A 26,421-nucleotide genomic window follows, 5' to 3' on the forward strand; every position below is an offset into this window, starting at 1 on the left:
AAAGGGTGGGTCCACGCATCGAGGATAAAGGGGCCTGTTCCATCTGAAGAAGAAAGCACTTGGACATGCGAGCAAGGGGACAAGCCGTTGGTGGTAAAACTGAAAAGACAGCAATAATGAACTCTACTTGGACTGTATTGGTGGGGATATTGATCAATTTACTCCTGTATGTGGGGGAGGGTGAGGGGAGATGTGACAAATGTCGAACTATAGTAAGACTTGGGATTTGAATCTACTCGGGAACATTGTGTCCCATTCCTATGTGGACGATAGGTGTTACGATGTGAGTGCACGGCAAGAATGTCGGGAGGGTGGAAGACCCTATTATCAGGTATATAATAAAGGATACGGTGGCAAAATCCGTGGATGCCCTATAAATGACCGCTGGGTGTCTATTAGCAAAACTGGGAGGTGGGACCTATCCTCCGTGTTGCTCAGGGAGCAGGTTGACAGAGTCAAGGAGACCAAGATACAGATCACTGATCGGGGGTTGGGGAAGGAGCAAGACCGTTAGGGAACGGTCGTGCTCCCTAAAGTGCCATCCGTATACGAAGAGGTAGAAGGAAAAATTGAACTCCCTGATGTTACACAAAACCTGTTTATTGATCTCACCTCTAGAATAGCCACTGTTTTAAATGTTAGCAATTGCTGGGTTTGTGGGGGGCCGTATATGACTGAACAATGGCCGTGGTCTGGTCATAGCTTAGATATATGGGAGTTACATCAGTATAATTGGACACATGTCAACGAAAGAAAAGGACAGAGGTGGAGACTGACTAACAGCCCGGAAGGCCAGTTGTGTGTTGAAGGGAAAGGGAAGATTGAGGTGGGTATCAGCCCCTGTCAGAGTGTGTTGAATGCAACCACACAAGTCTGGTGGCCTAAGGATATCACATGGTACATTGCAAAACAGGAGAACCGCAATTGTGTGAGGCTGGGTGATGACTCTCGGTTTTGGAATTGTAGCGGCTCCGGCCCTTATGAGGGCATTCCTGGGGTAAAAGAGGTGTGGAATAAAGTTGCGAAACAGGGGGGGCCTGCTCCAGATGGCCTATTTTGGATATGCGGTAATCGGGCATACTCCAAACTGCCCATGGGATGGGCTGGGGTATGCTTCCTGGGTCTAATACGACCTGCGTTCTTCCTATTACCCCGGGAGGAAGGCGATGATTTGGGGATTAAACTCTTTGACTCCCTCCGTAGGTCACCAAGGGATATCCAAGTCGGTGATTGGGGGGATGAGTGGCCACCGGCCCGGATTATTGAATACTACGGGCCAGCTACATGGGCACAGGACGGATCATGGGGATATCGTACTCCTATCTATATGTTAAATCGAATTATCAGGCTCCAAGCAGTCGTAGAGGTTATTACTAACCGGACTGCCCTGGCCCTGGAGTTGCTGGCTAAGCAGCAGGATCAGATGAGGGCTGCTATATATCAAAACCGACTTGCCTTGGATTATCTGTTGGCCTCGGAGGGGGGGTGTGTACGGGAAGTTTAACCTGACTAACTGCTGTCTAGAAATTGACGATAATGGTAAAGCGGTTTTGAAAATTTCCGATGAAATTCGGAAATTGGCCCATGTGCCAGTACAATCTTGGCGTCCTCTTAGTGGCATCGGATGGTGGGATGGTCTCCTAGGTGGTAGCTGGTGGCGCACGGCGTTGCTGGTGGTTGGGGGGGGCATGATTCTTCTTCTCGTATTACCCTGCCTAACTCCCTGTATTCAGTTTTTAATTCAGAAAAATATTTCCCGACTCCAGGCAGTGGTGGTTCCACAACATGGGACACGTGAACTTAAAGTGATGTTGCTGCGAAAGACCAAGGATTTCCCGGGCCCTTGAGGAGGGGGGGCTATATTGGTCAGGCACATCTTAAAGAAAGAAAAGGGTGGAATTGTGAGAGGTAATTTCGGTTTAAACTTTAAGATGTGCCTGGACCACAGACTGATCTATAATAAAAGACAAAACTTTTGTTTCTTTTCTAAAACATTTTGTATACTCAAAAGTAGAATAGTTTAAATTGTGCAGAATGCTGACAATTTGTGAGCAGAGTAAAAACAAACAGGCCCTTGATTGATGAAACCATTAACACAGGCAGGGAAGAATGAGTCCTTGACTGATAATACTGCAGGGTGAGAGAAACAACTTTGGAGACTCTGAAGACTTTGTGATAAGGGTGCAAATCAAAGAATAATGATGTTTTTAAGAATGTGAACCTCATGGCTCGTTAGAGCCAGGGAGGGGAGGGTCTGGAGGCATTTGTTGCAGACTTTGTGATAAGGGTGTAAATCGAAGAATAATGATGTTTTTAAGAATGTGAACCTCATGGCTTGTTAGAGCCAAGGAGGGGAGGGATTTGTACTGTATATAATGAGAAACTTTGTAAGCCTCAGCGCGCCTTTTACTCAGAAGGCTGCCCGACTCTGCAGACTTGCTAATAAAACTTTGTTTTCCTGAATTTGTCTAGAGCGATTATTAAGAAGCGATTTTCGTTTCTAACAATAATTTACACAAAACCCTTTTACAAAATGGTGAACCTAACTATGTCATGAAAATATCTGAACAATAAGATATATTTCTTAACACAACAATTAAATCTAACGCAGATCTGACCTTGAACAGGCCAGTCCACTTTTTACATATGGAGTCATAATATTTACTTAATGTCGCAAATTATGTGCTGTAATTCAGTCCTCATCCAATACAGAGCAATTGTACTCTGGGGCTTGATGCCAGTAATACACCCATGAATTCCACCTGAAGGGCACATCACAGATTAAAAGATTAGTCAATTTGATGGAAAACAGTTATTTTTGTTAAGTGTCTTCAGATATTTTGTAAACAGACTTGTTTACAATCTGCTTTAAATAACAATCTATTGAAATTCTGATCCAGGCATAAAAGGAGCTGGCAAGTTAGTTATTCTTCTCAACATCCTGTTTTCAAACGGAAACATGTAGAACAGCACAGGCAAATCAATGCATTAGCTCACTTGATGTTAGAACTAACAATCCAGAAAAATAAAATAATTGAAAATAATAGTAGAATATTTCAGAAATAAGCAAATGCAAATCTTTTAGCACAAAATAAATATTTTTTTTCTACATTTACTTCTTGAACACAATCAGTAAAACATACTTATACAAAACAAAGAAGCAAGATTGTAAGAGAACTCTTTGCATAACATAACATTTAAGAAAAGAAACACTGTTTAATTGAGAAACAGTTCTTAGAAAGAGAAATCTTATTTTTCTAAACATTCATCAATATTTGTGGATGTGTGGTTTGAGAAGATTAACAGTTCCTGTAGACTATTAGTATCTCAGCATGACGCAAATGGCAAAGTGAGGAGTGATTTGTTGGGAGTATATTGCTATTAGGGGACCTGCTGAATGAAGATATAAGATACAGTTTCATCCCAGTGACTGCACAGGCTGAGCACTTGGCTTCTGTACCAACTTGAATTTTTATCCATCCTTGGGTGAGGCTTATCTATTCTTGGCTATAGGGGTAACTCTGTCAAATATGAACCCTCTACCAGCATCTTGTTTTCTCTATCAAGCAGAGGGAACAGTCATTTAAGTATTGGTCATTTAATATAAACTGGATTGCCAATGTCAGTAACTGAATATTATTAAAAGGCTTTGCTGTATATACTGCCAAAAAATGCATTAATTATAGACAGTAGTGCCTTTCACAGGATGTTCCCAAAATGCTTTATGACAATGAGGTAGTCCTGAAATACAGTTACTACTTTTGGTACCAATTGCACACTTAAAACCAGATTAGATTCATCTGGGAGCTTGTAGAGAAACCCAAATTATATTTCACATTCCATATTACTCTTTAGCCAGCCCATACGAATGCAAGCTAACTCCCTTTGCTTTAATTTTTGCTAATTATCTTGGAGTATACATGCTTAGCATGGACATCTGGTGAAGATGTGCTCTACATCCTTGTTAAACATCCTGTCACTAATTAATGTCAGAGTTCACACGCTAGACAACATATCAGAGAGCAATGATCACTGAAAGCAGTGTAATACAGCACCAGTGGTACTAGAGTCTGCAAAAATAGGGAGAAAACTGGAAGACTGGAAAGGACATTTACTCCAGATGATACAACTTTGGTGTTGGAGTGATTGCACTTAAAGCTAACATTGAAAATGGTATCGGATTAAAAAACATGCAACAAAAGCTTTCACCAAATGAAAGGATTGTATCTGACAGAGTTAATTTTATTACGAAGGTTCCAGTGTAGCTATGATATCTCATTAACATTTAATATTGCAAAAATACTGGTGGAGGTTTCTCTATTGGGCATGCATGAGTGACTGTTTAAAAAAAAACTTTAGGTGTGGCAAATTTGGAAAGCCCTGTATTTTCAGCCTTGTGCGAATTGCAAATATTTTAATTGCAAAGCAGTTCAATCAGCAGTCTTCCAACACTTAAAGCTATGGGGATATCATTTGTTGCAGTGCTGGCTTATTCAGAGAGATGAAGTATATTTGTTATTGCAGTTGGTAAACCGTCTGTGTTATGCCAAATGCTTTCTTAAAGTCAAAAATGGGTACCAACTTTGGCACTGACACCAAGACACAAGTGATTGCAATTTCCATTTCTAATACTGCAAGTCAAGACCTCTTCCATACAGGTCATATTCCTTATATAAGATATATTCCACCAGCACTGGAGGCAGAGGAAGCATTGCTAAACATGCTCGGTTTTGCAGTCGTCTTTGTCCCACATGTTTGCGAATTTTTAGTCGACACAAATGCTTCAAACAACGAGGGTTTTCTGCAAGAAAATCAAAGTTGTTCCAATATTATTTTCCAGTCAGTGAATTTTAACCAGACCTCCATTAGTGCCAAAGAGGGTTCAAAAGTGTAAAAGAAAATCTGAGCTCACAGCGTTGCAGTCAGTAAGGTAGCAATATATTCATATATTGCATAATTTTGCAATCAAATTTGGGAGACGCTAATGGATTTTTTGTTTTGTAAAGTGTATCATTCTCTCTGCCTTTTCTGCTGCCCTAATTTCTAAAGGTTGGGCCAATTGATTTCCATTGAATTGGTTTACATCATGGGCAAAGTAAAGCAAAATGGGGGCATAGCATTTAAACCTAGAGCTTCTGGACCTGAGGTAAGGATGCTACCACTGCACCACAATACAAGTTAAAAAAAAGACTTGGGGAAAAATGTGACCTGGAAGAGTGAATGAGCCCAACAGATGAATAAGCTGGATTAATACCAGCAGAGATTGTTATCAGCTTTCACTGTTTGTTAAACGTCTTCAGCTGAGCAGGATTTTGTAATGATATCATTTCATTTCAATCTTTAGAAAAAGTTCAAAATGAACCTATGGAAAGCAATATTCATGATAACTGTGAACTGGTAATTTAAAAAAAGGTTTAGTGTAAGTTTTAAACATCTCCATGTTACAGCTATTCTGCTAATGTCTGTGTTTGGAAAATTTCAGGGCTCTCAAAAAGCAGTAATTTTTCTGCGTTAAATATGCTATATTACTTGAATAGACTATTAAGCTTTTTTTTAATGATCCTGCAATAATGCATCATTTCAATAGAAGAAAGGGAACATAAACTTTACTATATTATCACAAATTGTGGAAACATAGAATCTTTCACTCTAACTTCCCCACACTTGTACAGGTGGCAGAGAATTGCAGGTAATCTTTGTAAAATGCTTTCCTCAAATTTCCCTCCAATACTGAAACTCTAATTACATTGTTTGATAGCACAGACATGCCTCAAGTCTAAAGCCATCATCCTGGCTCTGTGCTGATGCAAAACCTAATGAACATGAAGCCAGCTTCTGAGAAGGTGACAACTGGGTCCTGCAGGTGACAGTCTAAACATATTCTTCCAAGTCTTGACAAATAGAGCTGCAAACAAACTGAAGCACGGTGAGAGATACTGTGGGGTTTGACTTAAAATTCACCTACATGAGAAACAATGCAAATATTTTGCTGCCAGTGAACAGAGCTGTGCACAGACATTTAAATGTACATATGTTGGGATCTGCTTTAACCAAATTGGAGATTGTCAAGATTAGGCAGCAAAATGCAAGCTGCCTGCTGCATTTGCTTCTGAAATCATCCAGTAAAGCTTCTCTGACAGTTACAGGCAGTGATACAGATCACAGCTAGGCCTCTAAGGGGCTCGACCATATTGATGACTATGGAGCTAGGCTGCCATTTAGGCAAAGCGGTTTGCAAACTCAGAGCAATGAACTATTCCACAACGTTGCCTCAGTTTTTCTGCCCCATGATTAGGCAAGAGAAAGAGCCTTCTCTGGCTCTTTATTGTCCCCCCTTGTGGTGGATATCCCCTTGTGGTGCATACCCCCTTATAATGGATACCCCCCTGTGCATCTCACAGTGCACACTTTGGCTGTCAAAGCTCAGTATCTCAAAGATAACAATTTAATCATTTTTTAAGAAGTTATTATTCCGAACTGGGATGTGAGCAAGGCCAAAATCTGTAGCCCATCCCTCTTTACCCTGGAGAAGATGTTTCATTCTTGGACTGCTGCAATCCCTGGGCTATTGGGACACGTACTGTGCTGTTCAGCAAATATCTTGATTCTGCAACAGTAAAGGAATGTAATTCCAATTCAGGATGGTGCGTGAAAGAAAATGAAACTTGGAAATGGTGGCATTCCCATGCATCTGCTACCTTTGTCCTTCTGGATGGTAAAGGATTATTGAAAGGTGCTACGGAAGAAACCTTAGTAATTTACTGATTTAAAAGGGACCTAAGGGACAGCTTTTTTCACACAAAGGGTGGTGAGAGTGTGGAATAAACTGCCAGGTGAAGTGGTGGAGGCTGGTACAATTATAACATGTAAAATGTATCTGTGTGGGTACAGGAATAGGAAGGGTTCAGAAGGACATAGGCCAAATGCTGGCAAATGAATTAGATTGGGTTGGGATATCTGGTCAGCATGGACAAGTTGGACTATAGGGTCTGATCCACGCTGTACATCCCAATGACTAATGCAGTGTATCTTGAAGATGGTAAACATTTCTGCCACAGTGCATTACTTGATGAAGGAAGTGAATGTTGAAGGTGGTGGATGGGGTGCCAATCATGCTGGCTGCTTTATTCTGAATGATGTAAAGCTTTTTGAGTGTTGTTGGAGCTAGACACATTGAGAAATCTCATGATTGCTGCTGTTCATTCGATTTGAGTCAGAGGAAACAATGATTCCAGCCAAATCAGATCTGAAGCATACTGCACTCAGAAAAACCAACTGTTTTGTGATGTTTTGCATGTTGAGTTTCTCCACCATTTTAAGCCCTTTTCACTCCATGCACCATAATTTTCTGGCAAGGGAACAGAATGAAAGCTGATTTACCCATGATATCACGGATCTCAGGCCACTCCTTTTGCTTCTCAAGAACAGGCTTTAATTTCACGCAGAAGGGAACGTAATCCACGTAATCTATTAGTACACGCACCACCCTGCCGACCAAATGATTTAACCAGGAGACGGTGATGAACTCACAAAACTACAAACAACAGTAAAGAACAGGAGAATGTCAAAAACATGGACACACATACACAATTAAGCATTGTGCTAACGATGGAGAAATTAGGAAGGTTGACTAAAAATCTGGCCAAGAAGAGTCTGAAAGGAGGACAGTGAGGTAGAGAGGCAGAGGTGTTTAAGGAGGGAATCTCAATGTCCAGGGCAGCCAAAGGCACAGCTAAAGGGATTGGGAAGTGTGTAACAGGTCAGAATTGGAGAGAAATTAAAAATTGGAAAGATTCAAGTGCCTAAATAACAGGCACTTGAACAGTGGGATAGTATTCGTAAAATTGGGGCATTAGTAGATCGAGAGCAAAGAGTAGAACTTGAGGTAAATTAGGATGTGGACAGAGTTGCTGATGAGCTCAAGTTTATGAAGGGCACAGGTGGTAGGCTAGCCATATCCCTATTGTAAGGGAACACTGGAAGCATCAAATCTACAGGTAACAAGAACATAGTTGGGAATTTTAACAGCAAATAAACTGAGGCAGAGTACAGGCAGGCATTGTTAGAAAGTAGGTAATGGTTGTGATGGAGAAGATATGAAGTATCTGATGTTTCAAACAGTTTGGTTTAGTCTAAGAAAGTGAAGGGGGAATTGAATAGGAGTTGTGGGAACACAGTTTGTTGTAGAGGACAAAGACAATGGATGGAATTTAGTTGCAATATCAGCAATGCAGATAAAGCATGGATGGGAGTTCTATGTTGTTTTTCTGGTGCTAGTACAATGTAATTAAGCATTTACCTGGACAGTCTCGCATCACCCACTGAATTAACAACCCAGTAGGGTGGCCATCCCAGTCCTGACAGCTGCTGGTCATTCAGAGGCTAGTGAATATGGGCATATAATGAGAAGCAGTGGGCACCGCCAATATTGCATTAGGACCTAAACACAGGATTTGTACTAAATCCTCCAGAGTCTGGTAGGTGGAGGCATGGAGTTCCAAGGGACGGATTGATAGATGCGGAAGGAGATTGACAGCAATTGTGGGGTGATTGGCTTCTTGTGGTCCCCACTCCCTCCCCCTTTTCTGATGCCAGGATACTGTGTTGGGCACAGGGTACCTATGAATGAGGAGCCCTCCTCCTTCAAGAAGGCTGCAGTCAAACTCAGCAGGGTTTACTGGGCAGTCTGTCAGGATGGCGAGATTCCCACCTGCTTCTGGTAGAATACACTGCTGCCCAGAAGCCTTCTGCCCCAGACTTAATCCGAGAGAGGTGGAAAAATGGCAGGATCTCCTCCCTGCAACCTTCTGCCAAGGATACCACCACCAATTCCAAACTCACCTCCAGAGCTGATGACTCTTCAAAAATGAGTAACAACGTTAAAACAACATGTAAAAATAAAACAAATCATGTGGAAATGAGCACATATCAGGGTTAGGCATATTCTGAACAGATGAAGTGCTTGGTTAAGTAAACATATCTGGATCACAAGTTGAAAATTCAGTTGTCATAGCTATTTAATGTTTGTTTTTCGCAACCTTGTTGATTTTGGTGTTTTCTAACTCACACTGTTGTCAGTGAGGTTTGTCATCATTTCAATCGAATTAGTGGTCTTCCAAATCTCAGTTGGAAGTCACTCTACTGTTTGGAGGAGGAAGAACAGCATACAAAATAAGAACATGAATCAGCCATGTAGCCACTTTTAATAACGTCACGGCTAAGGTTATACAACAATCCATTTTCCCATTTTACCCCCATGCCTCAGATCCTAGCAATCACAGACACTTATTAGTTGAGCATCCTCTACTAGAGAACTTCAAAAATTTGTATTTCTGAGTGAATAAATTCTTTATCTCAGATCTAAATGGCTGCTGCCTCATTCTGAGTTATGACCTTGAGATGTATCTGCTTTACTGAGAGCTCAAAGAACTTTAGACGTTTCAATAAAATAATCTTTCCTTCTAAACTCTGAAGAAAATAGGCCCATTCTGTCAACTCACCTTATGGGACAGCTCACTCATCCCAGAAATCAGTCTACTCATCCTTTTGTTGTACATCGAAGGAAAGTACACTGTACTTCTGATCAAATGTTGCAGCAAGACTTGGTCATCCTTTTATTGAAACCCCTTTATAAGAAGTGCGAGCATGCCATTTGCTTTTCTCATCACTTCCTAGACCAGCACGTTAACTTTCTGTGGTTCTTGTATAACGGACTCAAGTGCCTCTGAATTCAATATGCACTACCCCCATCTTTGAAAAAAAATCTATATTTCCATTCTTCCTGCAGAAGTGGATAATTTACGCTTTCCTACATTAGTCTCCATCTGCCACCTTCTTCCCCAATTCCCTAATCAGTCTGTATCCCTTTTTAGCCTTTTATCTCCTCCTCACAGCCTACCTTATTTCCCACCTAGTTTCCTACATAGTATCATCACCAAGCCTAGATATACTACAACCAGTCTCCTCATCTAAGTCATTAATATTCACTATGAACAGTTAAGACCAAGCTTCATATAGTGCTCAGTAAGATACATTCCACCATCCTGAAAATGAACCATTCATTCTATTTACTGTTTTCTACCTGGTAATCAATCCTTGATCCATTCTAACACATTACCAGTAATTCCTAACAACCCTTTCCATGGAATCTTATCAAATGCCTTCTCAAAATTTAAATATATTATATCTACTGGTTTCTCCTTATCTACATTACTCAATACATCATCAAAAAACCATTACAGAATTATTTATTTCCCTTTCACAAAACTTGGTGACTTTGTTTTATCATGTAATGAAATTCCTAGTGCTTTGTAACTGGGTCTTTACAGATGAAAGACTTTCTCAGTGGATGTCAGATTAATTGCCCTATTGCTCCCTATTTTCTCTTGCCCTCCTTTTTGTCAATTCTGGAAGATCAAAATCAATTCATTCACTATCTCTGTAAACAACTCTTAAAACCCTATAGTGAATACAATAGAGTCCAGGAATTTGTTCAGTTTTATTCCCATTAATTTCTTCAGTACTTTGTTTTTACTAATATTACTTCAGGTTTTTCACAATCATCAGACCCTTCCCCAGCATTTTAAACATGACTACTAAATTAATTTGGACAGGAACCATAAATCTAGCATTATTAGGTTTGAAAGATGTTGTCTGCACAAGTATATTTTTGATGGCAGTTGTGCTGATATCATCTTGATGAAGTTGTGAGTGTGGGTGCCTGGGAGCAACTCAGCAGTATTATGAGTAGGTCCCAGGTTCATGTGACTCAGTGTGTAAAGGCAAAGGTAAAATCTCCATAGTCCCAGAATACAAGGTCTTTTCCCTGAGGTGTGGAAGTCCAGAACTAGAGGGTATAAGATTATGGGTGACAGGGGAAAGATTTAAAAGGGACCTAAGGGGCAATGTTTTCACACAGAGGATGGTGGGCGTATGGAAGTGAGCCACCAGAGGATGTGGTGGAAGCAGGTATAATTACGACATTTAAGAGGCATTTAGATAAGTATATATATAGGAAGGGTTTAGAGGGACATGGGCCATATACTGGCAAATGGGACTAGGTTAATTTAGAGTATTTGGTTGGCATGGATGACTTGGACCAAAGGGTCTGTTTCCATGCTGTACAGCTCTATGACTCTATGATTGTTCTCTCATTGGGGAGAGATAACTGGTTGTTCATTAAGTGAGGCTCACCACACCTCAGGTTACGGGAGAGGGAGAGAAGGAGAGTCCTTCATAGTAACCTCAACCAGTGCAGAAATTGAAAGCATGATGTTGGCATCACTCTGTATCACAACCCAGTCATCCAGCGAACTGAGTAACAGTTATTTGAACCTGAATGGTCCAGATTATGCTCTGTCTTAATTCAGCATAGCTGAATAGCCATTCCTCAGCAGCATCTATTGTCCAAAAATGTTCTGTAAAGGAAGACCTATTTTCAGGTTATTGCTGATTGATTCCCACTGGATATTGCTGAGTTAGGAGCAGGATGTCATGATTTGCACTGCTACTGAAAAGGTACAGTGAGAGATTTGGCACGTTGTGGAAGCTTTCATTCTGACTTCAAGAGTTGTATTAGAGAGGTTATTGACGTGCCATGTGCACAAAGAAAAGATTACATTGCATCCACTCTTTCCAGAGAGATAAGATGGAACAAATACACAATTTTAGTGGACTTCCCCATTGTGCGAGAAGCCAGTTCCCACTGACTATGCATCTTGCTTTATGCTGAACATACATTCAGCAATGCACTGTAAACTCAACAGGATCCATTCCCTCTATATCCAGGTGATGTGAGTAAATACAGAACACTGTGCAAGTCAATGCCTACTAGCCTGGCAATGATCATGAAGATTTTATACTGGGCCAGTCTTTCATGCTATCACCAGACTTCTGTTCCTGGGTGACAAAGGCTGTCCACTGACCAGTTGGCTCATGACTCCATTATTAATCTATCTATCTATCTATATAATAATATATATAATATACACACACACACACAATATGTACAAAACCAGGATCATACCCCCACACAAACTCTCATTAAATAGACTACTGGAATGTGTAAATAAGACATCCACTGCTTGGCTCACTGAGGAGGAACCCTACAGTACTCTAGTTATCACTTATTGTTGTCTACTGCATTCTGTATACCATCACGAGGAGAATAACCCTTGCCATCGGTTATATGGCAAACAGCTAAAGGAGAGGAAAAGGAAGAGCTGGAGGCGGCAATGACCATAGTCCCCTTCCCAGCTGGACTGGTATCATTTCATTTAAGTGCACAGATACACGTGAAAGCGTTCCCAACTTCCCATTACCTGTTACACATGTTCACAATTAGAACGCTGTGGTAAAAGTCACAACAAAGCCAACATTGCAAACCAACTTTGCCAAACAAACCATCCAATATGTTATATAAATGTAAATGAATCACCTTTGTTCATTCTCTCAGTGCCTGTTGTTTAAATGTTTTTGCCTATCCCAATGATGGTATCTGTATTGGGGCTGGTTGAAGGCTGCTGATTTTCAGTAGGAGAGACTGCAGGTGGTCTCGTAGAGCAACTTCATGCAGCTCTGGCCTAGAAGGCTTGGCTTCAGAGTGCACTATCGTCATATGTGGTCGCAATCTGGACTGGCAGGCAGGTCAACAGCAAGGACACAGCAAGTAGCCATGGTGAGAGAATGAATATTGTCATCCTGAGTGGACAGGACAGTCAGGGTCCAGGAGACTAATACCAACCCTTCAGGGCACACTTTAACATGTCCTGCAATGTTCTGGAGGACAGACTGTTGGGCTGCTATGCGAAAGTGAGGACTGCAGATGCTGGAGATCAGAGTCAAGATTAGAGTGGTGCTGGAAAAGCGCAGCAGGTCAGGCAGCATCCAAGGAGCAGGAAAATCGATGTTTCAGGCAAAAGCACTACATCAGGAATGAGACAGGGAACCTCCAGGGTTGAGAGATAAAGGGCTGCTCTGAGACACTGCAAGACTCTTTGAAGACTGGGACCTGCAACCATGATGAGAGCACTGTTAGCATCACAAGATAATAATCTTCAATGATAGTAGACTGAGCTTTCATGTAGAACTCATACTTGGATGTTTTCTGCTTGAGCTGCAATGCAAATGGGGACAGTCATCATCAGATGCTTCAGCAGGATGATTTCCAGAATGTGGTACTAGGATGTGGTATGTGGTTAGTGACACCAACCACAGGATTTCTAGCAGGCCTGCCAATGTACAAAGTTTTTCTGGTTGCATACCCATCAACCTTTGACTTGCTGCCACCCCAAAGAAAGTCTTCACCTGAGTGCAGCAAAACTCATGTGTGATCTCACCCCCTGACAAGCTAGTGCTTGTGCTGTGCTTACTCCCATTCCTTGGTTGTAGGCCACTCCAGCCCAGTACCTCATCTGCACAGATCCTGCTTCTGAGCTAAAGTGTCGGTATATGTGCTGATAGCAAGCAGCAAGTCACAGTGAGAGTGCTGGAGTTTTATCTTCATCACTTGTCTTCCTGCTCTTCTACATTTTGTTCTCCTGGCTTGGCTTGGAGAGCTGAAAGCAGAAGGATACAAAGGGTGGAATGTGGGGTGGGGAGTGTAGATTGGAGAATACTTGATATAGAAATCTGAAGTGATTACCAGAGGAGGAATGGGATTGGGGGGAGGGGTGCAGTTTCAGGAATATGAGAAAGGAAATTACATATGAGCATACCATAATTTCCCACAGTTTATGCCCCACTGCTGCTTATGCCTTCCGTCATGACTGCTGCAATGGTGGTCAGCATCATCTCTTCCACCAGGGAGACAAAATATGAGCATGTCCAATACTTACTGGTTCAGTTACAAACCACCTTGCCCTGCAATAGAGAGGAAAGTGTAAGTGAATGTGGTGCTTGGTATGGTTGAATAATTGGCACTGTGTGCAAGTTATAGGATATTGATATGAGGTTTGCAGTAATGCGAGGTGAATAAGGTTGAGGTGAATCTATGAATGTCAGATCTGAGTCCGGATTGATGGAGACTTTTAGGAGCTGAATGATGGGGGGTATCTGAGTAGAGTGTGAAGTTACTGACATTGTTGATGAGATTTGGTATTGGAAGATGCATACATTGACTTTGAGAACTCATTTACCTGTTGCAGCACTGTACCCAGTTTTTCAGGACTACACTGCTGGCATTGACTGTGACATCTACCTTCCACTGCCCTTCACAGTGTCGGCGTAGAGAGGCTATTTTTCCTCTGTGGATAAAGGTCTCCTCTTCCCCTATCCTCCTTTTGCACTAAGGCCTTCACTGCTGTGTCAGAGAACCTTGGAGTCTACTGAATCCGCTATTGCACTATCACTCTTCCTGCAGCTTACAAACTCTTTCCCAACCACTTCCAGTTGAAATATACATCTCCTTTTAGAGGCTTCAAGTTGTAAAGATTAAAGTGAATTGTGTTAGCCTCTCACAGTTTTGCACTTCTGCTTATGGTGCAGCTATTCAACAATGTGCTTGAGTGAGCTGAACAGTGCAATCTTGGAAATGAGCAGCTAGCACAGAGTTTGTTTGCTGCCTGCGTTGGAAACAATGGGCACTGGTTCATGGAATTGCACTGTTTTCAGACCTCATTGTGAAAGGCACAAAGGTGCCAAAATTCAATGAGGACTGACTCAAATATTTGTTTAATATCTCTACATTTCATTGTTCACCATCATAGTTTATCGTATCCCTGCCTTTGAGAGATCCATACTTATTTTCACCTATCTCCTTCATTTTACATGCTTATAAAACTTACCAGTTTTTACTTTTCTTGCCAGTTTATTCTCATATTCTTTATCTCTCTATCATTTTCTTGTTCATCTTTTGTTAACTTTAGATAACTAGATGTTTTGCTGTCCTTTTTTTTGGCAACTTTACAAAACATCTTGAAATTTATTATGTTGTTTAACTTCTCTATTAACCATGGCTGTAGCACTTTTGCTTCAGTGAAAATTATGGTTAACTTATGTAATTACTTGTCACTGCTAACATACCTTTCAATTTAATTTCTCAATTTGTCTTAGCAAACTCATTCCAGATAACTCTGAGGTTAGCTTAATTTGAATTTAAGGTCTTGGTTTTGCATATTAATAGATCACTGCCAAAGTTAATATGGAAGCATTTCATAATATGATCACTCTTCCCCAGGGAACCTTTTCATATAAGATTATTAATCAATCCTACCTCAATACACAACAAAGAAGATCAACATATTAGGGAAAAATTAGCCAAGTTAAATTCACCAATGCACACTGACAACGCCCACCCTCACCCATTGAGTGACAAATGCAAATTGAAGCATATCTCAGTGACAACGTCTGAGGAAATCTTTCACAAAAATAGCTTCCCCAGCGAGGCTAAGGTGCAGTCAGTTACAGCCAGCAGCAGTCCAGGTATGCACAATCCTGACCATTTCTGTTTCTGGCTCTTTCCAAACTATCCAGGAGACAGGAGCAACATCAGTCAATCAGTAATGTAATATTTTGAGATTAGATTAGGTTCCCTACAGTATGGAAACAGACCCTTCAGCCCAACAAGTCCAGACCAATGCTCCGAAGAGTAACCCACCCAGACCCATTTCCTTCTGACTAATGCACCTAACACTATGGGCAATTTAGCGTGGCCAATTCACCTAACCTGCACATCTTTGGACTGTGAGCCGAAACTGGAGCACCCGGAGGAAACCCACACAGGCATAGGGAGAATGTCTGTGTGGAATTTGCACAGTCGCCCGAGGTTGGAATCGAACCTGGGTTCCTGGTGCTGTAAGGCAGCAGTACTAACCACTGAGCCAATTGCTTGACCAAATTCATTAGTTGTCTGCTGCCTTGACTTGGTATTCACATACTCACCTGACTCAGACGTTTCTGACTTCAAGCAACAATTGAAAATCAATGAGCATGCATTCCAGACTGACAGTTTAGGATTGACTTCAGTTGAGTACTGAAGCTGAGCTGTAATAATGGAAAAGATACTTGTCTTCCATCTCAGGCAAATATAGGTGCTGGCAAACCTTCCTGATGACCAGGCCAAATTTTAACCCTCAATTAAGACTACTCAATTTTTTTATTTCATTACAGGTTGTGCAAATGAGCTGCTTTGCTTCCTAAACTACAGTGTTAAGTACCCTTCAAAAGCACTTAATTGGCTTCAAAACACTTTGGGACATGCGTGGTTGTGAAAAGTGTAATCCAAATGTAAGCTAATATTTCTTTCTTTGGCCTTATCACATCTCAGAAACTTCTCAAACACTTCATGTATATCAAATTATTTTGAAATTAGATACCATTGACTGGTATTGTCGTATGCAATCACATAGCTAAACCAATTCATTGTAAAAAGGATCTTCTACAATTCATTTCCATAAGCAATACAAACCAGGAGTGGGTCACTTACTGAGGTGATGTAGGACTTTGGTTCAACCATAGGCCAGGGAAGAAATCTTCCAACATTTTCAGAGTGCACGCAGTCAAAACAAATCTGCACATTGTAGCCATTATTGAGCAAGAGTCTCAGCATCATTTCATCATTTACAGCATACTGGATAGCAGTGGGAAAATGAGTGTCATTAATCAGTAGGAAGTAGCTGTTCACATTGGCACCATGGTGTAGAAGCAAATTCACCAGCTCATGATTCCCTGCTCTTACTGCAACAAGGAGACAGGACAATGGATCTCTGTTTGGTAATGCACCTCCTTTAAGCAGGAGTTCAGTACATGCAACATCATTATTAGATACGGCAATAAATAGGGCAGTTCTCCGCTTGTCGTCATAGTTTTCAGATATTTCTTCATCTAAAAGTGCATTAACATCAAATCCACTTTCAATCAATAATTCAAGGCACTGGGCACTGCCTCCTTCAGCAGCTGAATGAATTGGACTTATCCCACTTCTCCTTATTGCAGATTTCCGAGTAACTAGAATAAGAAGCTTCAAGGCCCTACAAAGAAAATATGTAGCATTAAGCCCATGTTTACAGATGAATTGGAGTTCAATCTTGCAGAGGGAATTCAGGATTTAACATTGCCTATATCACTGAGTTCCTTGATGACTGACTGCAAATGACATCTTAACAGTACATGAATTACAGAAATATATAGCACAGGGTCAGGCCACTCAGCCCAGTTAGTCCATGTTGGTATTTATAGTTCACATAAAAGTTTCCTTTTGTTTCATCAATCTCATTTCAATCTTCTAATAAATCTTCCTGTTTCCCTTTCTCTCATAGATACCTTCAAAAGGAAACCAGGCAAGTCTAAAGCTATTCACCTCAACCTCTTCCTCTGGTTGATTTCCACATTGTACCCCTGCCCTGGGTAAGAAATTTCCCCTTAATTCTCTATTGTTTTTATGTGTAACTTTTTTGTAATCATGACCCTTACTTCTGGATTCTTCTAGAAGCAGAAACATTTCATATGTACTCTAGCCCGTCCAAATCATTCATAACTTTTTAAGATCTCCATCAAGTTTCCTCTGAAGAAAAGAATGCTCATCATCTTCAACCTTTCATGATACTGGTAATCTCTCAGTCCTGGCTACATCCTTGTAAATCTCTTTGCTGCTTTTGATTACCTTCTATGTCCATTTCTTCATAGTATGTAGGCCAGAAATGCAAGTGTTTCTTAACCAAGTTTAATATAATTTCACTACTTTTAGATGCTATACCTCTCAAATTAAATCAGTATTTTCAATTGCTTGCTGACATACAATTTTTCATTAATTGTTCAGTGTAAACATTGCTGCTTATTGACATCATGCATCACAAACTCTCCATGACCCTCTAACACTCATGGTTCGGGAAGGAATTAATCCCAGCATAAACAAAATATCTGTCAAAAGGAACACTTTTAAAAAAAACTGGGACTTTAAGTGTAGAATTATAGTAATAATCTTAATTTAGAGATCAAGTGATAGAGAGCACATAAGCTATATCATATGATGCTGCTTGATATAAATACTGCCTCTGACTTTCCAGGAACCAATTTTTATTTCTTTCAAAGAGTTGACGTTTATGTTGCCTAAATTTTTTCCCATTCCATTATGTACATCACATGAAAAAGGTATGTTGGTATTGTTGATGTCTGCAAAATCAATGGTATTGTGCACTGATTAAAGATGATGGTACTTACAGCTCTTAATTCCTCTTCAAAGATTTTTTCCCCCTGTGTGCCCTTCCATACAGTAGAATGAACAAAGGGTTAATGACAGGTCTCCAAACATATGAGATCAATGTATCAGGAAGTCAAGGAATCCACAACCACCAAGTCCTGATTCAAAACCGCATTCTTTTCTGGTAAAATATTTGGGAGCAATTTTAAATTAACATATCGGATTGAGTGGAATGCTGCCTGGTTTTAGTCTCTTTTGAAGTCAATAAAGCAATACTGAGTAAAATATAAAACCAATCCTGTGGGCTTTATGAGCAAGGACTGTATGGGAGGCGAGATGGTGACATTGTGATAATGTCCATGGAATAGTGATCCAGACATCCTGAGTAAACGCTCTGGGGACATGGGCTCATATCACACCCAGGTAGCTGATAAAAATTTAATTTAAATTAATATAGCATGGAATATAAAGCTGGTCTCAGTGACTGTGACCATGAAACTATCATCAATTGTCATAAAAATGTTTAGGGAAGAAAATCTGTCATCCTTAGCTGGTCTGGCTTAACTGTGACTCCAAAACCTCAGTAAAGTGGTGAAGTCTTAACTACCCTCTAATTGCCTAGCAAGCCACTCAGTTCAAGGGCAATTAGGAATGGGCAACAAATGCTAGCCTTGTCAATGATGCTTCAATCCCATGATAGAAGAAATAAAATTTTGCATCCACTAGGATTGTTTAAAGTTTTATTCAAAAGGCTTGAGAGAGAAGTATTGTAAATATTTTGTTGCTCAATTTGGTATGTTATGTGAGGGATGTAATTTACTGTATAATTTAGGTATAAATAAGTGTATGCACTCAACATACTCAATGGATTAGTGATAGATGTACAAGCTGACCGCTATTCCAATGTCCTTGTCTATTCTCTGCTCACAGCATCCACAGTTATGAATTCCTGGCCTGCTGAGCAGCCTTCTGCCATGGCTGCAGATACAGGCTGATCATATTAGCTTGGGCAAGACTTTGATTTAAAGCACTTCTTAGAAAGCACATGTTAAGAATATGCAAAGCGGCATCAAAGCACATTTAACTGGCACTGTTTTAATTTTAAAAAAGCAAATTGTTTTATCCTGGTTTACCAAATCTGCACTGAAATGATTTAGAAAGTTACATGATATTATTGCAACAAAAATGGTGCAAGATGACAAAATCTGAAGCAGTTTTAGTAAATATTTATAAACAGAAGAGAAATGGTCTGATTCAGTATAATATTAAATGCTCTCTGAAATGGCCTCGCAACCAACTCAGTTGTCTCAACATCATTATAAAGTCTGATAAAAGAAATTAAATTAGATAGGTCACTCTTTGACCAAAGCACTGGAAACGACCAAAGTAAATCTGACCTTGCAAATTATTCCTTATGAACATATGGGATGTAAAATTGTCAAAATTGGGAGAGGTGTCACATGAACAAGTCAAGGGAAAACTGGATGTAATCATTCTCAAGGCACCATACCTTGCAAACAATGCTCATCCCTGGGTATGTCTTTTCCTACCATTAGGACAGACTCATCAGACAGTGCAGCAAAGGATGGACTTGCTCTCAGAGTCCCTAACTTTGATTCTGGACCCCATGTAGTCTCATGGCATCATGTCAAACATGGGCATGAAAACCTTCTGCTGATTATCTACAACACCCCTCAGTTGATGAATCAGTTCTCCTGCATGTTGAACATCACTTGGAGAAAGCACTGAGGACAGCAAGGGCACAGAATGTACTTTGGATAGAGCATTTCAATGCTGAGAACTAACAGCAACTTGACAGTGTGACTACTGCCCAAGTTGGTGAGAGTGGGCCTGCAGCGCATGTTAAGGGAACCAGCAAAGGGAACAAGTATTCTTGACCTCACCCTCACCAATCTAATTGTAGCAGAAGAATCTTTCAATGCTACGGCTGACCATAGCACAGTGCTTGTGGAAATGAGGGCACCCCACTTTACAATGAGCATATCCTTCATCATGTTGTGTGGTGCTATTATCATGCTGAATGGGATAGATTTTGAACAGATTCAGCAACCCAATACTGGGTATCTATGAGACACCGTGGGGCACCAGCAGCAGCAGAACTGTATCCAACCATCTCATGACCTGGCATAATCCCAACTCTACCATTATGACCATCCCAAGTGCTTGACGCTGGTGGTCCAATAAAGACTGCAGGTAAGTATGCCAGGAGCAGCAGCAGACATAACCAAAACTGAAGTGGCAATCTGGTGAAGCCAGAACACAGGACTTCTTGCATGCCAAGCAGGTGAAGCAGCACGCAATAGACAAGGCTAAGCATTCCCACAACAAACAGTTCAGACCTAAGCTCCACAATCCTGCCATATCCAGTCTTGAACAATTGAACAACTTCCCAAATATTCCCATCCCAAACAATGGAGGATCCCAGAGAGTGTAATACACCGAGCCTGAAGCATTTGCAAACATCTTCAGTCAGGGATTCAAGGCTCAAAACATTTTTTAATTCCTCCCATATTTCCTGTCTATCTGAACAGACAAGTTTCAGGCCCCCTCTGTAAATCTCAAGCTCAAACTCAATTCTGCTGATTTTTATGAAGGATTGCAGATACTGGCTAATTGTCAGAAAATGAAACTTCTAATGGGCAATTCCTGCATTGTCAGAACATGAGGACTTCCTTGCCTCCTGATCTGCATCATCTATCCAGTATACATCAATCATCAACTATCCAGACTCTGGAAGACTTCTGCTCCAAGGAAAACAACCTGTCTCTAGAGGCTGAACAGGTTGGGGCTGTTTTTCCTGGAACGTCGGAGGCTGAGGAGTGACCTCATAGAAGTTTATAAAATTATGAGGGGCATGGATAGGGTAAATAGACAAAGTCTTTTCCCTGGAGTCGGGGATTCAGAACTAGAGGGCATAGGTTTAGAGCGAGAGGGGCAAGATATAAAAAAGGGGCCACTTTTTCACATGGAGGGTGGTACGTGTATGGAATGAGCTGCCATAGGAAGTGGTGGAGGCTGGTACAATTGCAGCATTTAAGAGGCATTTGGATGGGTATATGAATAGGAAGGGTTTGGAGGGATATGGGCCGGGTGCTGGCAGGTGGGATTACATTGGGTTGGGATATCTGGTCGGCATGGACAGGTTGGACTGAAGGGTCTGTATCCATTCTGTACATCTCTATAAGTGCCAAGCAGATATTCAATGTTGACATCCTCTAGAGGTCTTCAACATCATAAGTGTGAGTCTTAATCCAATTTTATTCATTCCATATGATGTCAAGAAATAAGTCAAAGACACTGGCAAAGGCTATGAATCCTGACAATATTTGCCTAATAGTAGTGAAGAAGTATGCTCCAGAATTTGTCCTGTCCCTCGGCAAGAAGTTTCAGTATAGCTACAACATGGTATCTTCCTGGCAATATGGAATATTTCCCAGGTATGTCCTATCCAGGCAAAGTAAGACAAATTCAACCTGTTGAATTACTGCGCTATCAGTCTACATTTGATCACTGGAGAAGTGATGGACCAGTGATGACCGGTGAGACTTGATGATAAGTTGCAGCAAGCTACTTAATTATAAGGCATCAAGTTAATCTGAGTACTGACTTCACACAACAAACGCATTTACAGCAGGTCCCAAAGGGTTATTGACAAAAATAGGAGTCATGCTACATTACAGATCCATAGCCCAGAGGAGCAGAGGGCAAATATAGGAATTCTGTCAGTTAACTCAGCACAGACCAAGTCTGGAATCTAATTGATTTGTATGACTTAGCCTCTCTTAGAATTAAGATAGCAAAGATCCACCAAATATGCATAATAACTAATCAGTTATTAGCCAAATCAAAGCAAGGTATTGGTTTCAATGTCTAGTGTTTTAAAGAGTTCTTCTATTACTCACAGGTAATGCCCCTTCTGTGCTGCGCTGTGGATTGGAAGATGGCCTGAGTTATCTGCTTCATTCGGATTGGCCCCATACTCGAGCAGAACAGTGATACAATCTGGATTTCCACCTTCAGCTGCTTCAAATAACACCGAAGCTCCATCGTCTGCTTGAACATGGACATCACCTCCTATAGACAAAATAACACATTCCACATTGAAATACATAAACGGAATAATAGTCACACTTCCTAGAGGTTCACTCGGTTGATTCCAGGAATATAAGGAGCCATTGAGGCTCTGCTTTCTCAAGCCTGGAAGCACAGAAGGTGATATTATTGAAATCCTACAAGGTCTCGACATGGTCGATGCCAGGTTTTTCTTTCTGGCTGGCAAAGCTTGATTGAATGGTCACTGCTTCAGAATATGGGGTCAGCCTTTTAGGATCGTGGTCAGTGGAAATTCCTTCATTCTAAGGATTATGGATTTTGGCATTTTCTACCTCACAAGACTGTGAATTTTATTAAGAGATATCGAAGACTGTGATTACTATATTTGTAGAAAGTAAAGCAATTATGGGCAATGGGGAGAGGGTGGAATTCAGGTATAAATTTCATATGATCTTACTGAATGACTGTGTGGGCTCAAAGAGGCCTGCTCCTGCTCCATATGTTCTTCTGTTGGCCACAATAATGTAAATGCCACTTTCGTATAGTACCTTTATGAATTAGATGCTCCAGTACACTGCAGTGTCCAAATGCAGCAGCAGTGGCAACAGGAGTTACTCCGTATCCATCCTTTTGATTAACACTTCCATTGTTCCTCAGCAGTAGAGCCACCATGTCATCATGCCCCTGTCTGGCTGCTTCATGCATTGCTGTCCATCTTCTAACACAGGGCCGGTTTATAAGTGCTCCATGTTGTAGCAGCACTGATCCCATCTCAAGCAAATTCTTCCTCACAGCTTAGAAATATACAGCAGACAGGAACACAAGAAGAAGATTAACCATTTTGTTCAAACATTAACAATTGAAATATAAGTTGATACCGAATAAAGGTTTCATAATGGATGAACAGGTTGCGTAAGACTTCACGAAACTTGATGATATCAGAAAATGGCAGTAAAGCCTGAGGTTAGTAGCAGTAATTGGAATTCTAAAATGGCCAGAGTTTCAAATTCAGATTGAAAGAGTGAAGACAGAATTGGATACGAGAATTATAGTGTTGGGCAAAGGTAATTATACAGGCCTGGTGGGGAAGTTGCTGGAATTAATCATAAAGGAGGAGATAACTATACACTTGGATGAAGAAAGCTCAATTCACCAGTGTCAGCACAGTTTCATGAAGGGCCAGTTGTGTTCGATTAACTTGCTGGAGGTCTCTGCATACAATTCTGGTTGTCCTTCCGTGGGAAGGATTTTGTTAAACATGAGAGGTTGCAGAAGAGATTTACAAGGACGTTGCTGGCACTGGGGAGTTTGAGCTGTGGGGAAAGGCTGAAAAGGGGGTCTTTTTTTCTCTGGTACATCAGAGGCTCAGGAGTGACCTTATAGAGGGTTATTAAATCATGAGGGGTTTATGATTCACTGACTCTAAGTGCAACCAGAATTGTATGCCTATTTTAAAAGTGGCTTCACCAATGTCTTGTAGAGCCGCAACATGACATCTCAACTCCTACATTCAAAGTTCTGACCAATGAAGGCAAGCATGTTAAATGCCTTCTTCACTACCCTGTCTACCTGCGACTCCACTTTTAAGTAACTATGCATCTGCATCCCTAGGTCTCTTTGTTCAGCAATACTCTCCAGGCCTACCATTAATTGTATAAGTCCTGTCCTGTAATATCTTCTTTGATATTATGAGCTAGCTTACCCTCATGTTTCATCTTCTCCACTATTTTTCTTTTTAAACTCCGTTAGTTTTTTAAAATTTCCCAATGCTCTGACTTCCCACTGATCTTCACCACACTGTATGCTTTTCCTTTGCTTTTTTGCTATCCCTGACTTCCCTGACTTCCTTTGTCAGCCATTATTGCCCTTAGTACGTTTCTTCCAATCAACTCCAACCAGTTCCTTCCTCATGTTTTTGTAGTCACTTTACTCAATTACAATACCATTACATGTGATTCTATCTCTCCCTTTAAAAGTGTGGGTTATATTCTATTATATTATGGTCAGTGCCACCTAGAGGTTCCTTCCACAAATTTCATAAGACCATGAGACATAGGAAGAGAAATTAGGCCATTCAGCTCATGGAATGGTGGAGCAGACTCAATCATGACTGACAGGCTTCTCAACCCCATTCTCCCATTTTATCCCTGTAGCCCTTGATCCCCTTGATACTCAGTCTTAAATATACTCAATGACCTGGCCTCCACAGCCTTCTGTGGCAATGAACTCCATAGATTCACCCCTCCCTGGCTGAAGAAGTTTCTCCTTATCTCCATTCTAAAAGGTCTTCCCTTTAATCTAAGGCTGTGCCCTCAGCTCCTAGTCTCTCCTACCAATGGAAACATCTTCCCAACATCTACTCTGTCCAGGCTATCAGTATTCCCCCCCACCCCCTCATTATTCTAAACTCCATCAAGTATAGACTCAAAGTCCTGAAAAGCTTTTCATTCTTGGGACCATTTTTGTGAACCTCCTATGAACACGCTCCAAGGCCAGTACATCTTTCCTGAGATATAGGGGGCCCAAAACTGTGCACAATACTCCAAACGTGGTCTGACTGGAGGGATATCCCTATTTTTTATATTCAAGTCCTCTCAAAATAGATGCCTTCATTTCATTTGACCTCCTAACTACTGACTTAACCTGTAAGTTTACCTGAGAGAATCCTGGACTAGAACTCCCAAGTTTCTTTGCACTTCAGACTTCTAAATTTGCTCCCCATTTCGAAAATAGTCCATGCCTTAATTCCTCCTACCAAAGTGCATGACCTCACACTTTCCCACATTGTACTCCATCTGCCACTTCTTTGCCCTGTCCAGATCCTTCTACAACCTCCCCATCTCCTCAATGCTACCTTTCCCTCTAACAGTCTTTGTATCATCTGCAACCATAGTCAAAATGCCCTCAGTTCCTTCACCTAGATCGTTAATGTATAAAGTGAAACATTGTGGTCCCAACATGGAGTCTTGTAGAACACCACTGCAACCAGCTGCCATCCAGAGAAGGAGCCTTTTATCTCCACTCTCTGCTTTCTGCCAGACAGCCAGGCTTCTATCCATGCTAGCACATTGCCTCGGACTTCCCTAGTGAGTCATGGTTGCTTCATCCTTCCTGTACCATGCTTTTTCCTTGGGATGAATACCATGGGCCTTTATGTTACTCAATAGCCTCCTGTGCACCTTCTTGAAGTCCAGGTAGATAACATCTGTTGGCTCTCCTTGGTCTAACCTGCTTGTCACTTCCTCAAAGAATTCTAGCAGATTTGTCAGGCATGACCTCCCCTTGATAAAACCATTCTGACTTCGTCCTATTTTATCATATACTTCCAAGTATTCACAAAGCCCACCCTTCACAATGGATTCCAGCATCTTACCTACGACTGAGATCAGGCTAATCGGTCTATAATTTTCCGTCCATTGTCTCACTCCCTTTTTAAAACAGGGGTGTCACATTAGTGACTTTCCAGTCCTCTCTGGCACTCACTCATTCTCGTGATTCCTGAAAGATCACCACTAACGCCTCCACTATCTTTTTAGTTACCTCCTTTAAAACTTTGGGGTGTAGTCCATCTGGTCCAGGTTATTTATCCACCTTCACGCCATTCAGTTTTTCTAGCACCTTCACCTTGGCGATGGCCACCATACTCAGCTCTGCCCCCGCATTCTCTTGAAGTTTTGGGATATTACTCGTGTCTTCCACTGTGAAGACTGATGCGAAGTAATTATTCAGTTCCTCAGCACTTCCTTATTCCCCACTACTATCTCTCCAGTGTCATTTGCCAGTGGCCCCTTGTCCACTTTTGTCTACCTTTTGCTCTATATATATCTAAAGAAACTCTTACAGTCTTCCTTTATATTACTGGTTAGCTTAGCCTCATATTTAATCTTCTCTCTGCTTAATTTTTTTTGTTACCCTCTGTTGGTCTTTGTAAGCTTCCCAATCCTCTGGTTTCCCACTGTCCTTCACCATATTATATGCTTTTCCTTTTGTTTTTATGCTACTCCTGACTTCCCTAGTCAGCCATGGTTGTCTCATCCTCCCTGTACCATGCTTTTACCTTGGGATGAATCTCTGCTGTGTCTCCTGAATTATTCCCAAAAACCTTTGCCATTGCTGTTCCACTGTCTTTCCTGCTGGGCTCCTCTCCCTGTCAATTCTATCCAGCTCCTCCCTCATGCCTCTGTAGTTGCTTTTAATCAGCTGTAATACCG

General features: G+C 41.1%; 1 protein-coding gene across 1 annotated transcript in view; it reads right to left on the bottom strand.

Moving 5' to 3' along the window:
* Positions 1-3,291: 3,291 nt before the first annotated feature.
* The window catches only part of LOC140458271 (ankyrin repeat and SOCS box protein 15-like), a 41,436-nt gene continuing 18,306 nt past the window's right edge, over positions 3,292-26,421 (bottom strand). The window contains exons 6-10 of the mRNA XM_072552673.1: positions 22,759-23,004; positions 22,060-22,231; positions 16,424-16,967; positions 7,381-7,534; positions 3,292-4,801 (exon numbers count right to left, since the gene is read on the bottom strand). Coding sequence (XP_072408774.1) covers positions 4,626-4,801; positions 7,381-7,534; positions 16,424-16,967; positions 22,060-22,231; positions 22,759-23,004 — 1,292 coding nt within the window. The 3' untranslated portion in view covers positions 3,292-4,625. The remainder of the gene's footprint in view (positions 4,802-7,380; positions 7,535-16,423; positions 16,968-22,059; positions 22,232-22,758; positions 23,005-26,421) is intronic.

The sequence above is a fragment of the Chiloscyllium punctatum genome, chromosome 32 (genome assembly GCF_047496795.1).
Source record: "Chiloscyllium punctatum isolate Juve2018m chromosome 32, sChiPun1.3, whole genome shotgun sequence".
Classification (NCBI taxonomy): domain Eukaryota; kingdom Metazoa; phylum Chordata; class Chondrichthyes; order Orectolobiformes; family Hemiscylliidae; genus Chiloscyllium; species Chiloscyllium punctatum.